Source organism: Ursus americanus, chromosome 23 (genome assembly GCF_024610735.1).
Source record: "Ursus americanus isolate L20-20 chromosome 23, mUrsAme1.1.p, whole genome shotgun sequence".
NCBI classification, from domain to species: Eukaryota; Metazoa; Chordata; class Mammalia; order Carnivora; family Ursidae; genus Ursus; species Ursus americanus.
In genome coordinates, this window is record NC_142149.1 from 20,620,832 (window position 1) to 20,637,954 (window position 17,123).

The 17,123-nt window shown below is 40.7% G+C and overlaps 1 protein-coding gene across 1 annotated transcript; it reads left to right on the plus strand.

The window, feature by feature from the left end:
• Nucleotides 1–11,182: 11,182 nt before the first annotated feature.
• KRT27 (keratin 27) lies at nt 11,183–16,040 on the plus strand. The gene is made up of 8 exons (XM_045781655.2): nt 11,183–11,791; nt 12,251–12,333; nt 12,933–13,089; nt 13,359–13,520; nt 13,613–13,738; nt 15,146–15,363; nt 15,587–15,636; nt 15,752–16,040. The coding sequence occupies exons 1-8, from the start codon at nt 11,378–11,380 to the stop codon at nt 15,892–15,894; spliced, it is 1,353 nt and encodes a 450-aa protein (XP_045637611.2). The 5' UTR covers nt 11,183–11,377; the 3' UTR covers nt 15,895–16,040.
• The last annotated feature ends 1,083 nt before the right edge of the window (nt 16,041–17,123 follow it).

Sequence of the window (17,123 nt, forward strand, 5' to 3'; positions counted from 1 at the left end):
TTGGGAGCTTCAATTAGTAAGGAATTCTAAACAGAATTTGGGCTGTGGTAGTAAATCGGTAAAAAGTAGCAAGAGTTGTTTATTCAACCTTTTTGGCTCTAAATTTTCCATCTTCAGGAATAAGGATGTCTCTTTACCTCTTGGTATAGAGAGGGCATGTTTCACATGGGGGATTTATTGCCTGCTTTCAGGGGGACAGAGGAGGTCTGAGTGTCCTTCTTGTACAGGCCATCCCTTAAGTAGCTTTTATTTAAAATTGTCAATATGCCAGGGGCACTTGGGTGGCTCAGTCGGTTATTAAGCAGCTGCCTTCAGCTCAGGTCATGATCCCGGAGTCCCGGGATTGAGCCCCACATCAGGCTCCCTGCTCAGCGGGAACTCTGCTTCTCCCTCTGACCCTCCCCCCCTCTCGTTCTCTCTCTCTCTCTCTCTCTCTCTCACTCACTCTTTCTCAAATAAATAAAATCTTTAACAAACATAAATAAAATAAAATATTCAATACGCCAAAGTGGCATATTTTGTGGCAGGCTGCCCTTGGTGAGCCCCTACACATGTGTGTGTATTTTGTTCTTACCAAACCAACACAACGGGGCTCTCCTTCGCTCCTGTATCTGCTCACACTCTGCCAACACTATGTACCATTGGCATAGTGATGAGTAAAAAAAGACAGGAAAAGATGCTGTGGGTTGCCCTATCCTTCTGGATCACTGTTCTCAGCCTAAGTGGTTGGCTCCTACAGGGATGTGACCCTACGTGCTAAGGTTCCTTCGTAGTTCCTGTTCCTTAGAACACCATTGTCTTCTTTCTCCATTTGAGACAAATTCCATTTGAATGGAAAACCTCTTGGGGGGGTGGGGGTTGTCAGAAACCCTACTTGCTCAGTCATAGACAAACTTACCTTGCACTCGCTGGGAGTTTCAGCAAACTCCCCAGGATGGGTCCACCAGCTCGCTGGGCAGCGGGGCATTGCCTATGCTACAGGCTGCGGCGGCAGTAAGGAAAAACTGCAGACAAAGCTATTTCCATCCATACGCCTCTGCTCAAATGCTTGTCCCATTGTCCCAGCAGGCTTCACTTACAAGACAAGCTCAGGAGATAAAATAAAGAATCTCAAGACAGCAACAGAAGAGCATTAAACCAAGCGTGGGGTCCTTCTGAACAGGAGACCTTGTGTCCGCGCACAGGTTTCACACCGATGAAGCCCGTCCTGCTTATCAGGTGAGCTCATGACACACTGACTCACTGTCTTCATGGTGATCGGATTTTCATGGTGTGATATTGTGATTTATGATACGAAATACAGTTTTGTCCCATTCCTGGCACAGAGCTCCTAAAACCCTTGGAACTTCCAAGCTGTCCAGAACTATCGAGGTTCTTTTGTGATGTTACTGAGGTGACTTTTGGAAAGCCTATAAGGAAACCAAAGATGGGGGGTGGCTGTCAGTTGAGCCAACCATGTGAGTCGAGGGTTAGAACTGTCAGTCCCACCCCCAACCCCCACCTCCTGGAAGGGGACAGGCGGTGGAGTTTGAGCTCAATCACCAAAGGCCAAGATTTAATCAACCATACCCATGTAAGGAAGCTTCCATGAAAACCCAAAAAGATGGGGTTTGCAGGGCTTCCAAGCTGATGACCATGTGGAGATTTGGGGAGGATGGTGCATCGGGAGCACCCCATGCCTCGCTTCCATATGACTGCTCCTGAGTTCTAGCCTTTGATCATAAACCAGCGATCTAGTGAGTAAAATATTTCTCTGAGTTCTGTGACCCACTCTAGCAAATTAAGCAACCCAAGGAGGGGCTCCTGGGAAAACCTTTGATCTACAGCCAGTGGGTCAGAAGCACAAGTGACAACCCAGACTTGAGATTGGGGTCTGAACTAGTTGGAGGTTGAGTGAGCGGTCTTAGAGGACTGAACCCTTCGCCTATCTCCAGGTAGACAGTGTCAGAATTGAGTGTAGGAGAATTGTTGCTAGTGTCAAAGAAGTGCTTGGTGTTGGAGGGGTGCGGGGAGCCCACACCCTGGAACTGAAATCAGAGTTGTACTCCCTCGGTAGTTTGGGCAGCACACATTGCACTTTGTGGTAAGGGTGCTTTTGATGTGACAAGATTAAAAAGAAAAGCAAATAACTCTCAGTCATCATTTTGTTAAAAAAAAGAGAAAGATATTACAAGCCTACAATGAAGTCATGTGGCCCCCACAACAACAGCAAACCCGAGACTTAGCTACAGTTTCGACCTTTTCCAGGAATGTGACCTTTTACCAGTCAATCTGAAATTTCCTGATCAGCGCTGGTGAGGTCATCTGCATGATAAAAACCCCTGCCCTTCCCTTTCCCCCCAAAAAGAAGAAGTAACAATCCTTTTGTTTTTTTCTGTTGCTAAAAACCCCTTGCCCCCCCCTTCCTATAAAAGCCTTCCATTTTGTACAGCTCCTCAGAGTGCCTCACTACTTGCAGCATGGCAAGTCACCCGATTCATGCATCACTTCATAAAGCCAATTAGCTCTTCAAATGTACTCTGTTGAATTTTGCTTTTTAATAATTTCTTGCCAAGGGAACAAACCAGAATTCCCTGTGTCTCTATTTAGCAAAGGAACAGATGTGAAATTAAGTGCTGGGTGTGTTTCCTGTGTGCTCTGTGGAGTTCATAGGATCAAAGCAAAGATCCCATCCTCAGAACTTAGTCTTAAATCTGCTCTTCCCTTCGAGGACGGTAAGAAGTCACCGTGGCCTTTAGGTCTGATTTTCCTTTGCTCAGCAGAACTCTAGGGCTCCTGAGTTCTTCAGGAGTTCTACTAATAATTACATGTTTTTCTCCAATCCTTGAAGGGTACTTTTTGCTGGGGTGAGCTTCCAAGGAATCGGTTGCCATCTGAAGGAGAAGGACTTCAGACACTGCGTGGTCGGTTGTTAAAGCAGAAATCACAAACAGATATCCCTTCTTTTAACAAATACCCAACATGCGTGGACACTCATTACAAGAGAAGTGAATTACCATTTGTTGTTGGGAGTCGCAAATGTGTTGCTATTGCTGTTTTCTCTTTAAATATTTTTTGTCATCACACAGACTTTTATAATACGTTACCATATATAGATAAATTTCCATTATAGATTCAGAGTTTCACATCTGTGGAGAAAGGTCTTTGTCATTCCAACACGATAAGTAAAATTGCCCATGTTTTTCTTTCAGTGCTTTTGAGATGATCGTAGGATTTTTGTCACATGACATTTTATTCATGTAATATTTAACCATCCTCATTTCCTATAAATCACTCCGTTGGAATAGTATATGCTATTTAATATACTGTTAAATTGTATTTTCTAATGTTTGATTTAAGATGTGTATTTCCAGAATACGTCTTTTCTCTGGGAACTGATTTCCCCTAAACTTCTCATTGCCTGTGTTTGGATCTTATTCAGTGTAATGATTTTTTTTGCTTTGATTTCTAATCCTTTCCTAAGTTCTGTCTTCTCATTTCTAAGTGTCCTAATTATGGTTTATGTTGATTGTTTTTTCTTCCATCATTTTAATGCATTTGAGATCACTTCGAAATTGTAAGTTGTATCTTAATCTGTTTTGTGGACATTTTTTTCTGGCATACTCTGATTTTCTATAGAGATGTGATTCAGCTCCTAATTTTTTCGTTTGCGTGCGCTAACATTTTGTGGGATTTTACCTCAATCCTTTTCTTCTGCTCATTTTTATAGGCCATTCACGTTCCTTAACCTCTAGAATGAGTATAGTTCCACATGGCTTTTCTAACTGCACACACGTGCCTTTTCTCATTTTTCATCTAGGGTTCAAAAATATATAGGCTTGATTTCAAATTTCCTGTCTCTTTTCCTCTCCTCCATGTATCTGGACCTTCTCTTTCCTTCATCTCTACTGACCCTATTCTGATCAGTTTCAATTCTTCTTCCTGGGGTTTCTTCTTATGGTGGGGCACTCTCCTGGAAGGGAAACACAGCTGGTCGGTTTTGAGAATTCGCAGGGTCTAGACTATTTCCGTCTGAGCTCATGTGAGACTCTTTTCACTCACGTACCTCTGAGTGGGCAAAACTCTTCCATTTGTAGGCAGATAGGGTTAGAGATCTCCAGAAAAGGAAAGACAAGTCATAGCTTTCTTAACATAAGAGAAGTCATTTTAGGCTCCCAGCCATTCTCTGGTCCATGCCCGAACAGCCATTTTGCGATCTGCGCCTGACCAGCACTCCTTGCCCAAGCACACTTCGTGCAGAACTTTCTAGAAAGCATCAGAATGACCAAAAATACAAACATCTCAGTAGTTAGGATTTTAAAGAAATAACGGGAATGCAGAAACTAAGTCTCTACCAGGCCAGGAAATAGCCTAACCATATCAGAGACAACAAATCAATGAGAAGACTTCCAGTGCTGTTTCAAAAATAAAGGTTGACCGGGGCACCTGGGTGGCACAGCGGTTAAGCATCTGCCTTCGGCTCAGGGCGTGATCCCGGCATTATGGGATCGAGCCCCATATCAGGCTCTTCCACTGTGAGCCTGCTTCTTCCTCTCCCACTCCCCCTGCTTGTGTTCCCTCTCTCGCTGGCTGTCTCTATCTCTGTTGAATGAATAAATAAATAAAATCTTTAAAAATAAATAAATAAATAAATAAAGGTTGACCTAACACACACCCTTGAGTCATTTTTTACAGGGTTTAAACCCTTTTGAGCACTCAAACACCAGACTCACTAGAGCAGAAAATTGGTGATGCTGACCCCCCCGCCATGACTTCAATCAACTAGAACCTGGACTCTGTCCACTTAGGATGACTTTTCCCCAATTCTTTACTGAATTCTCCCTTGCCAAGCCCCATCTGTGAATACACATGCACACTTAACTTACAACTTCCCTAATGTTGTTTGGAGAGACACTGCTTTGGAAAATATCCATGGTGTTCTCCTGACTTGTTGCAAGTAAAACCCTTTCTTTTCCTATTCTTTGGCTTGGTTGTGTCCTTTGGCTCCACACCCCTCAAGAGGCAAACCCAGTTTCAGGTTATAATTTCACCTGCTTTTCTCAAATTCACCTGCTGTCCTTTTCAGTTGGCTTTCCATAATTCTCCAATAATCAGATGTTTCAGGTGCCTCTGGATTCCCTCTTCTTCCCACAGAAGTCTAATGGCTAATGGTAATTTGTTCTACCAGGTTACATGTTGGGTTTCATGGTAATACCTAGTCACCGAGATTTGTTATAAAAGTTGTACACGGGTCTCTGGTTTTGTGATATAATTGTTCTGTGTGATTTCTTTGTAAGGATTCAAAAATTCTGCAACCATTGCCATGATTTCCCAGAATCCATACCTTATTCTTGAAAGACAGCTTTGCTTGGCAAAGAGCTGTCTTGAAAGACAGCTCAGTTTTCATGTGATAATTATTTTTTCTCAATATTGTGTACAGGGACGCCCGGGTGGTGCCGTCAGTTAAGCATCCAACTCTTGGTTTCGGCTCAGGTTGTGATATCATGGGATGTGAGATCAAGCCTTGTGTTGGGCTCTGCTTTCAACACAGAGTCTGCTTGAGTTTCTCTCTCTCTCCTCTGCTCCACCAACCCCCTCTCTAAAATAAATAAATAAATAAATCTTTAAAAACATATATTTTGTAGAGCTCATTCCAGTGAGACACTATTGTTGCTAGTGAAAGCTACTGACAGTCTTATTATGGTTCCTCTGTAGATGATCGCTATTTTCTCTGGCTGCTTTAAGGTCTTCTCCTTGTCTTTGGTGTTCTTCCACATCACTACGATATGCCTAGAAGTAGATTTTTAAATTCACTTTGCCTCTTGAATTGGAGGACTGTTTCTAATCTATTCTAGAAAATTCTTACCCTCTGCTCCATTCTAGAAAATTCTTAGCCTCTAGGGAGACTCCAATGAAAAGTGTGTCAGAGTTTCTCTCCAATCTTCCTCTCTCTCCCTCTCTCTGTTTCCCTCCCTCCCTCTCTCCCTCTGTCTCATTCTCTTTTTCTTTCTCTTATTCAAGTATAATTAGCACACGGTGTTATGTTAGTTGCAGGTGTACGATATAGTGATTCAACTGTTCTGGGATGCTCAGTGCTCATCTAGCTAAGCGCACTCCTAATCCCCTTCGTCCATTTCTTTTCCGCTGCCATTTCTTTTTAAAATTTACCTAGTCATTCTTAATAGTTATTCATTTGGAACACTTCCAGTTCTCTCTTTCACTTCTCTAAACACACACAAAAAAAAAACCCACAATTTTTTTGCATACACTCTCTTGTAATCTCATTATCGTTGGTCTTTGATGTCCTATTCTGTAGACTGTAGTTAGTGTTGGCTTAGTCAGACGTGTTTGTTTCCTCCCATGTTTATTTTACTGTGAGTGTATATGTGGTTGGAATTTAACTTTGGGAGTCCTGCAGGGCCAGGACTGAGATGATTTCTCCAGAGTACTATGAAGCAGTACCAACTTGAAAACATCTTTTTAAAATTATTTTTAATTTTTTTTTAAGTAAGCTCCACACTCACTGTGGAGCCCAACCAGGGCTTGAACTCACAACCCTGAGATCAAGACCTGAGTTGATATCAAGAGTTGGACATTTAACCAACCAAGCCACCCACACACCCCAACCTGAAAACGTCTTAAATGAATTTCTTGGACTGGGGTTCTCAGACTAAGCGGGCATAAATTCAAATTGCAAAACTGTATCAAGTAAGGCCATGATTATAAGTCATTATCAAATATCAGCAATATTCATTGTATTGAATTTTTACTCAGTACCATTGGCAACAGAATGACTTGCTGGTTTCTCCACTTTGCCAGCATGGAGATTTTTCTAACTTCATCCTTTCTACTGATGACACAGGCTTTGGGGTATACAGCTTTAAGTGGGGTCTCAAGTTCAGCTACGACACTTGGTCAGATCCAAACCATTTTCCCTCACTGGGGCTCTTAACCAGAAAAATCTGTGTCTGCTCTGAGCATATTTCTAGGGCAGCTCGAGCTTCTGTGTCTGCTCACCACTCTTGTTTCAGCTCTGTGTCTTGTCTTGTCTTTTCTTTTCTTTATGACTCCTTTTATTTTCTTTTGAGCTTAGATATGAATTTAAAAGGCATTTTACAATAATTTATCCAGCATTAGGGTATTTCATCTAGTCTTATTTAACTGCTAGACATGGAGATACCATAGTATCAATTTTTTAAACCACATTCTGTATCAAGTTTATTCATAAATTTTACAGTGAAACCTCCGACGTGCATTTGGGATTTTTTTTTCTTGGTTAGTTTTAAATAAATTTTTACTTTTTGTCAAAGTAATATATGCACTTTGTTTTAACAGTTAAATCGTGCTAAAAGTAAAAACAAAAAACAACAGTGTCTTTTTCTCTCCCTTCTATCTCAAGCTCTGCTCTCCATGGGCAACCATTTACAACCCTTTTAGCTATTCCTTGTCATCTTTATCTTTAGATTTTTAAATAATATGCTTTATTCAATATTTCTTGATTTACCAATTTTACATATTATATATTATGCTCTTAAAAGAAAGTTGAGAATTTTGCCTTTACCACGTTTCTTCTCTTCCTAACATAGCTATACCACAATATTTGGTTAAATCAATGTTGAGTCTTCTCACCATTATGACTAAGTAGATATTGTTCACTGTTGTTGAGCAGTATATGCCATGTTTTCTTGTACAACTTTTTGTTCTTCATACAGTCAATATTTTTCTAACATCTTTACTACTTGGTTTCCTGTATATCTTAATCTCTCATGCCTCTTTCTTACACGAACAAAACCATCCATCGTTTTCATCTATCCCCTGCAGACCTCACACTCAGAATCCTCCCATCTCATGTTTATTTTTCTGACTTGCTACCCAGCTATCATCAGGGTCATGCATGTGGTGCGCTCGTACTGGGACCCCATTTTTTGGACTCTAAGCTTTCTCTTTTCTTGTTCATTTTTCCCTCTAGTGGTTTCCTGACAAAGTGCGTGAGGGAGATAGATTTTTTGAGATCTTTCATGTCTGAAAATAGTTTTATTCTACCCTCACTCCTGATTAATTGTCAAAGCAGAGAATTTTAGGGTGGACATCACTTTCAAGTAGAATTTTGAAGGCATTCTTCACTGGAGTCATGGCTTCCAGGGTTGTTGAGAAGTCCAGAGCCATTCTGATTTCCCCATCACAGGATGGGTGTTGTCTTTTCTTTTGACACTTTAAGTGTTCTCTTTTTCTCCATGGTTCTCTGGCATAAACTGAGCACATGCTCTGCTGTGATTCTTTCTCATTTATCACTCATAGTTCTTGGCGGTGTCTTTCAATTTAGAAACTCGGTCCTTTAGTTCTGAGTAGTATTATAAAATATGTTTATAAAATAATTTCTTCATCATTTCTCCTTTGTCTCTTCCTGAAAGATTTACTTAAGGTTGTTCTTCTTGGACTAAGCCTCTGATTTTCTAGTCTTTTCTTTTATCCATCTTTTTGACCTTTGTTCAACTGTTAGGAAGATTTTTTTTTAAGCTTATTTTCCAACCCATCTATTGAAGTTATTTTGAGACTTATTTTTTTTTTTTCATTCTGATAGCCCATTCTTGTGCTCTGCTGTTTAACTTTAATGACACTGTATTCATGTTTCAAATATATAGTATTTTTGTTACTTCTAAGGGCATTAGTGATAGGAGGTTTTTTTAAGTTTTCCCCAGCTTCCTTTATTGTCTGTTTCTCAAGTGCCATTTTTTGCTCTTTTGTTGAGTCTTTGTCTTTCATGTTGGGGTGTTTTTTAATGTATGGTGATTTTTAAAATTCTGCTCATCTTTAAGAGTAGGGTCCTAAATATTTGGAGGCTGTGTGTGTGTGTATTTCACACCAGGGTGGATGAATAGTAAGCATTCTTTTATGGGAAACACTCAAGTATCTGCAGGTCTTTTCTCTAGAACGCTTTGGCAACCCCAGAGAAGGACCCAACAACCAGAGATGGCTCCCTAATTTGTAGGGCCTGGTGCAAAATGAAAATATCAGGTCCCTTGTTCAAAAGTCAGGGAAAAGTTCAGTTAGAGGTACTAACACATAATTTTTTTTCTTTAAAAATATCTTATTACTTAAAACATGTAGTAGAAGTAGTAGTAATACATACATAATATAATCTTACAAATTGCAAAAAATAACATTTTCGATGTCATAATTTTATGTAATACAATAAATTCTAATGCTTTACTAATATGATTTCTTGATTGATCAACAGATTTTTCTGGCTTGCTTTTCTGCAAATTCACTTATTAGGTCATGAAAATTTATATTTTTAGCAATTTCATTTTCAAAATTGAAAGTGATGTCCATTGTTCTTGGCAAATGCAAGATTTCAAATAATCTCAACTGGAGAGAACGACAAGAGCAAAGACCAAAAGGAGGGGGAGGGGAGAAGAACAGTAAAATGAAAGAATGAACAAGTCAGGTAGGTACGACCTACCTCAAGAAGAAACTTACATGTCAGGCAAAGGAGCTTTCTCAAGCTTATAGTCCATTGATTTTTAAACTGTAGGGAAGTGGAAAAAGGAAAGAAATATTTACTGTATATATATTACTGACAAGCATACTTGCTTTACAAATGTAACTACTATTTAATAGCCTCACAAAAACACAAGTCATGTCTCCCACCTAGAAATGGAAGCTTAGCAAGAAGGAACTCGGCATTGGTCACACAGCCAGAAAGTTGCAGAACTGGGATATGAATGCAGATGTATTTGATCCAAGAACTCACCTTCTTTCAGTGGTATGGATGGTGGTGTATTACTACAGGAATGGTACCTTAACTTACTGCTTTGCCTACTGACCAGGCTGGAAAGGAAGAAGACTTGAACCAAAAATCCAATCATTGAGTTGGAAAAAAAAAAATGATAGTGAGAAGAAAAATAGAAAAGAGAAAAATGCTTCAAGAGACACTGCTGAAGTAGATTCCATTGGACCTAGTGACTTGCTGGATGTAGGCTGGTAGAAGATAATAGAAATTAAAGACCTCTTAGCAATCATGAGTGTGACTCGGGGTAATTCCACCAACAGGCAATGAAAAAAGATACAAAAGATCAAAGTTTGATGACAAGATGATGGAGTGTTCAGCTAGAAATCATCCAGTAGAAATGTCTGGTGGGCGTAGTGAGGCGTGGGTCTAGGACGGGACCCAGGCCAGTGTTAAAGATGTATATTTAGAAACCATTCCCCTACAGTCCAAGTGACAAGAAGATGACAGCAGCAAAGGAGAATGTGTAGAAAACAAGAGTGCCGAGCACAAAACTGTAAGGAAAGACAAGCTCTAGAGCACGGATGTACTCTATGGAGTACATATGGAAGAAAGAAGACGAGCAACCAGAAATATTCTAATAGAACTATTTTCAGAAGGCAATTGTTCAGAATTCAGTAAGCCTGGGGTGGTCGGTATCAAATATGTCCAAGAGGGTGTAGGAGAATAAACATGAGAAATAAAGCCTGGACTGGATGTGGGATAATTAGCCATCTGAGAGTTGATTTCAATAAAGTGCTGGGACCAAAATTCAGGAGGGAGTGGGGGGGGGGAAGCATGGAGGAAGTGAATGCAGAAAATTTTTCTAGAAATAATGAAAGGAAGACATGTAAAAATTCAAGAAATCTAGAAATAGAAAGGGAACATACAGGCCACAGTCTAGTCCCTTCATTTTACAGATCAGAAAACTGGGCTCAGAGAAATTAACCAATACCTTTATTTATACCTTAGACAGAAAACCAGTAAAGATGAAATGGTAATTCAGGAGGGATAAGGATCAAGGAAGACTTTCTGTCTCCAAAGAAGAGTCCATTTAAATCCTCATTTCTCATTTAAGGCCTGGCCTCCTTCCTCTGCTACCATGAGCCCATGGTTTTGAAATTATTTTCAATATATCTGAAAGAAAGACCACATTATCCACTGAAGCCCATAACTATGATGGCTCACTTGCCAGAGAAAACGTACTGTCATTGGTTTGAGCAAGGGAAAGAGAACTCTGTCCATCACACTTTTTTATTCTTATAGGAGTTTTGTAGTCCTGAAACCTGGAAGACAGGAAGGATTGCTCATACTAAATTTGAAATGCATCACTATAATCATCTTGATTTTACTCCTCCCTGTCCCATTTTGGAGATAACAAATCACCCCAAGGTAACTACCCACCTACAGAAATGGACACGGTAGGGTGAAGGCATTCATTAAAAAAAAAAAAAATCACCCAATTATGAATAATTCAAGATGAGCTGGCAAACACCAGTTTGCTATGGGTAGCTGGGTTCATCAAGAAACACCCTGATAATGTGTATATAAAGACAAACTCAACTGTTTGAGCAGGACATTTGCCATCAGGGCTTCACTCCAGGAACAAGCTCTCCGGGTCTGGACACCATGTCTGTGCGCTTTTCTTCTGCATCCAGACGGCTTGGCTCCAACGGGGGAGCAGCTTTTGGGGCTGGAAATGCATGCGGTGTGCCGGGCATTGGAAGTGCCTTCTCTTGCGCTTTTGGGGGCAGCTCGTCTGCAGGAGGCCATGGTGAGGGGCTGGCTGGGGGAAGTGCTTCTTGTGCTGCCTTCACCGGGAATGAGCATGGGCTCCTGTCGGGCAATGAGAAGGTCACCATGCAGAACCTCAATGACCGCCTGGCCTCCTACCTGGAGAACGTGCGAGCACTAGAGGAGGCCAACGCCGACCTGGAGCAGAAGATCAAGGGCTGGTATGAGAAATTCGGGCCTGGTTCTTGCCGTGGTCTTGATCATGATTACAGCCGATACTTCCCAATAATTGATGACCTTAGGAACCAGGTAAGAAGCACAATGTGGTGAGGATTAATACCCCTAAGACTACTCAGCCACTCAAGCAAACACAAATGTCTAAGCTGTCACACACGGCAGGGCTTTGCTCCCGACTTCTGATTTTCCATTGTGCATTCTGAATATTAAAGATAATTTCTATTCAAATTCTAATCTTTGAACATGGCTCACCCATACCTGGTACGAGGTATGCATGTTTATGCTTTTCGTAATATGAAAATGTCAAAAACTGCCCACCATGGCCTCCTGCATTACTTATAACTTTTTCCATAGAAAGGGTTCGTTTATGGGTGGGGTGAAGGGTAAAAGAGGCCATACTTAATTTCCCATTTGCAAAAGAATCATCTTATTATTGGAGACAGAATGCCAGAAAGTTTACTATAACTTGATAGGTGACTTTTTTTTCAAGGAATTGGGACATTTCCTAACTCCTGACTTTCCATTTATCAGATCATTTCTGCAACTACCAGCAATGCCAATGTTATCCTGCAAAATGACAATGCAAGACTAACGGCTGATGACTTCAGGCTAAAGTAAGTAGAGCTGAAGAGAAACTGAAGAATTCATCTCAACGTTTCCGCCTTTAATCGAAGCTATTGGGGGTCACCTCGATTGTTTGACTTTGTTTATTTGTTTTAAACCAAATGTAGGTTGGGGCTCCTAGGTGGCTCAGTCGCTAAGCCTCTGCCTTTGGCTCAGGTCATGATCCCAGGGTCCTGGGATCCTCCCGCATGGGGATCCCTGCTCAGCAGGGAGCCTGCTTCTCTCTCTCCCACTCCCCCTGCTTGTATTCCCTCTGTCACTGTCTCTCTGTCAAATAAATGAATAAAAAATATTTTAAAAAAATAAAAAATAATAAAAAATAAACCCAATGCAGGTAAGAATGACCAGCTGAATGATATATTTTACTTGGGAAATTTAGGAACCCACACAAATGAATGTCAAGATCATAAGAAAGAGAATTTGGAGTGTTCCCAATTCTCTTGCTTCAAAGAAATTTGCTTCTTGCATTATGGGCAGTCTGACGTTTTGAGTATATTTTAACAGTTTGACCTTGAAGCATGGTTGGAGTTTTACGATGACCTCAAAAGTGATGGGACTAAGGCGATGCAACTGTCAAATATTTTCTAAGGTTTGAAAATGAACAAGCCCTTCACCAGAGCGTCGACGCGGATGTCAGCGGTTTGCGCCGGGTCCTGGATGAGCTGACCCTGTGCAGAACCGACCTTGAGATCCAGCTGGAAACCCTGAGCGAGGAGCTGGCTTACCTCAAGAAGAATCACGAGGAGGTAGGGGCTCTGTCTCCCCCGATTCCATGACCCGCCTTGCTCCCAAGATTTTAAAAACTGGATTTCAGATGACAAGTATAACCATGTCCGGCATCAGTATTCCAGAAGGAACTCGTCAGTTTCTCTGTATGGTTTAAACTGACATGTTCCTTTCCATCCGCCTCCAAAGAAACAAACCTTTTTTAAAAGTTTCTAACCTTACGCATCCTGTCGGTCTGGTTCCTTTGAAAATACTCAGCTCCTAACGTGGCGAAACGAATTTCTTTCAGGAAATGAAGGCGCTGCAGTGCGCGGCCGGAGGGAACGTGAACGTGGAGATGAACGCGGCGCCCGGCGTGGACCTCACGGTCCTGCTGAACAACATGCGGGCCGAGTACGAAGCCCTGGCCGAGCAGAACCGCAGGGACGCGGAGGCCTGGTTCAACGAGAAGGTAAAACCCCGCCCGGGCGCGCTTGCGGGGCCCTGGGCACTGAGGCGAGGCCGGCAGCACCCTCACCACCCCCCACGCCCCCCCACTTTCAGAGCGCATCCTTGCAGCAGCAGATTTCTGATGATGCCGGCGCAACCAGCTCAGCTCGCAATGAGCTGACCGAGATGAAACGGACTCTTCAAACCCTGGAGATCGAACTTCAGTCCCTCTTGGCAATGGTCAGTACAAAGTACAAAAAAAAAAAAAAAAAAAGTTTTGTTTCAGAAGCTGAGAAGAAATGCAGAGTGTTTCTTCCACATGATATTACTTATTTGCGTTTTTATCTGTTAATTACCGTGCTTGCCCTAAGACACCTTTGCATTTTGCACAGCAGAATCCTCTTGGCCGGGAACGTAGACCTAGGTGCTCATAATTAGGAAACATTAGAAATTAGCAAGTACAATTATTGTGAGGTACTCGAAAAGAAAATGGTTTCTACCCTGCATCTTCTCTCCCAAGTCAAAAGATTAAAAAAAAAAAAAAAAAAAAAAACAACCATGCTCCGTGGAGTGCAAAAATGCGTTGGCACCCCTCCTATCATATCATCTGGCATTCCTTTGGGCCACTTAATTAAGAATACTTACAAGTTCCTTTTTAAGTGGCATAAACAAGAAGCAAAGTAGAGGCATGAATGTTGCCTATAAAGTTAACACCCTATAATAATAGTAACGTTTTCATTAAGGGTTTGCCCAGCACTTTCTCCCACTAGAATCCACAATAGCCCTAGGGCTTGGGCAGGGCAGACTTTATAATTCCTGTCATTATTTCCAAAAGAACAATCTGAGATTCAAAGAAGTTAAGCAGTTTTCCCAGAGTCCCACAGTTGAATACAAAGGAAGTTGAACTTCTCTCCAAATTTCCTAACTCCCACGTCTATACTTTTCCCACTGTGGCTAGTAAACAAACCTTCAGGGTTTATCCACAAAAGAGGGTATGAATGTATATAAAATTAGGACTTGGCATAAAAATTCTTGCAGCTGAAAGAGGAAGACACTTTTATCTTTATTCCATCTAAAAGTGTAGCAAGCATCCCTCTTTAGGAGAAACCCTTTATAAACCCATTTGGATTCACAAACCATTTAAAGCTTAAAAAGGTCATTCTTTTCTTTGGGTCAGTCTGCTTCAGGAAAGTTTACCCAGTTCACTATGGGTTGTTAATTTTTAATAGAAGAGCTACAATCTCTATGAGACAACACTGTCACATGATGAGAAACAAAGTAGCAAATTGTAGGGGGACTTTTATTCCTGGGAAATGTGGCAAATTGTGGCAGACTCTAGAAGCAGAGGCTATATCGGTGGGGCACAGGGATCTTTAGACTGTGCCCTATGAAGAAACAAGTTCATCTTTGCTAACACTGCTGGACCTATGAGTGACATTCACCACCAACTGTGTCATTCTCGAACAGAAAAACCGTATGGCATCTAATAAAGGCAACAATTAATATTGAACAAGGGGGATTCTTTGGGGTAAATATGGTAACTTGCATCATGTAAGAAAACTCTTTTACATATCTCGTAAATGCTCTGCCTTATTCTAAAACAACACTGCGACATTTTCTACTAAACTATGTCTTACTGATCCATAGAAACACTCCCTGGAGTGCTCCCTGACCGAGACCGAAGGCAACTACTGCGCCCAGCTCGCCCAGATCCAGGCTCAGATCGGGGCCCTGGAAGAGCAGCTGCACCAGGTCAGGACCGAGACGGAGGGCCAGAAGCTGGAGTACGAGCAGCTGCTCGACATCAAGGTCCACCTGGAAAAGGAGATTGAGACCTACTGCCGCCTGATTGATGGAGAGGATGGGTAAGGACAGCTTCTACTGAGAACACACTTTATACTTTATTTTAAGGTTATTAAAGATTTTTTGAAATCAAGTACAGAGTATTTATGACCCTTATCATGTATACCTAAACCCCTTCCAGTGTTATTTCAGAATCCGGAGATGTCCCATCTTAAATCCTTGTTTTCCAGTTTCCTCGGCAAAATAGAGTGAAATAATTAATGCAAGCTCTCTATATTTTTACAGCTCTTGTGTTAAATCAAAAGGCTATGGAGGACCAGGAAATCAGATAAAAGGTAAACAAAGCTGTGTTGAGCATTCAAAATGTACTTGTATAAGTTTCAGACGATGAGTTAATTATTTCCCCTTGGTGGATCTGAGAAATTCTAACAATTCATGTGTTCATTTTAGAGTCATCTAAAACCACCATGGTTAAAACAATCGTGGAAGAAATAGATCCTCGTGGCAAAGTTCTCTCATCCAGAGTTCACACTGTGGAAGAGAAATCCACCAAAGCCAGCAATGTGAAGAGTGAACAGAGGGTGCCTTCCTGAACCCCAGAAGAAGAGCCCCTAAATTAAAATACCAAACTGAAGCCAGGTTCCTAAATAAAAGCCCTCTTTTTTTTTCTGCTTTTCTTCCAGTGAATTAAGACAAGCTGTTTGTCGAATGGTAACATTTCTTTGGCTTTCTCTATGGTGGTGGGTCAATAAAATCTCTTCCTGTTGCAAATCACCTTCACTGGTTCTGGTCAATCTTTGCATTTTAAACGTACCTGCAAGGGGAGCTGAATTTGATTTTTAATTTCTTTTGTTTAATTCAGTGGCCTTCACAAGTTAGGAGTAAGTTTAACAGGTAAACTGGTTGGAGTCTTTTTCACATCTCTGAAAAATGTTAAATCTTCCTCCAGCCTTCTATAAATACTTGTTAAGCACATTTGCTAAGCACTGGCAATGAGAATAAAACAGTCTATAAAATCTAATTCCTGAATGCAACATGCTCATTGAAGTGGAAATAAGAAATTTAAGAATCAAAACCATCCTAAAAATAAAGAAAAAAAACTGTAAATGGTGATATTTAAAGGTAGAAGGGAAGAGAGAGAGATGTGGGAACTAGATAGGGCAAGGGGGGATTTCCACAATGTTAGGTCACAAAACACATCTTAACAAACTGAAGAAGACTGAAATCATAGCAAGTATCTTTTCTGGCCACAATAGTATGAAACTAGACATCAATAACAGGAGGAAAATTGGATATTTCAAAAATATGTAAAAATTAACTAATACACTCCTGAACGATGAATGGGTCAAAGAAGAAATCAAAAGGAAAATTTAAAAAAAAATCTTAAGACAAATGAAAATGAAAATATAATATACCAAAACTTATGGGATGCAGCAAGAGCAGTACTAAGAGGGAACTTTATAGTGATAACCATATATTAAGAAAGAAGAAAGCTCACAAATAAATGATTGAACTTTACATATCAAAGAATTAGAAAAAGGAGAAATTAAGCCTAACGTTAGCAGAAGGAAAGACATAATAAAGATTAGAACAGAAATAAATGAAATAGAGACTAGAAAAGAGATAAGATCAACAAGACTGAGAGTTGGTTTTTTGATAGGTAAAACTGACAAATTTTTAGCTAGACCAACCACAGAGAGAGAAAGGACTCAGATAAAAATTATAAGTGAAAAAGGAGACTTTACAAGTGATGCCAGAAATACAAAGGATTATAAGAGAATACTGAAACATTTATATGCCAACAAATTGGATAATCTAAAAG

Excerpts from the sequence above, each read along its gene's own strand:
- KRT27 (XM_045781655.2), top strand. The coding sequence starts at position 11,378 with ATGTCTGTGCGCTTTTCTTCTGCATCCAGACGGCTTGGCTCCAACGGG. Across the intron at positions 12,334-12,932 it reads GCTGATGACTTCAGGCTAAA|GTTTGAAAATGAACAAGCCC; the intron begins GTAAGTAGAGCT and ends ATATTTTCTAAG. Across the intron at positions 13,521-13,612 it reads AGGCCTGGTTCAACGAGAAG|AGCGCATCCTTGCAGCAGCA; the intron begins GTAAAACCCCGC and ends CCCCACTTTCAG.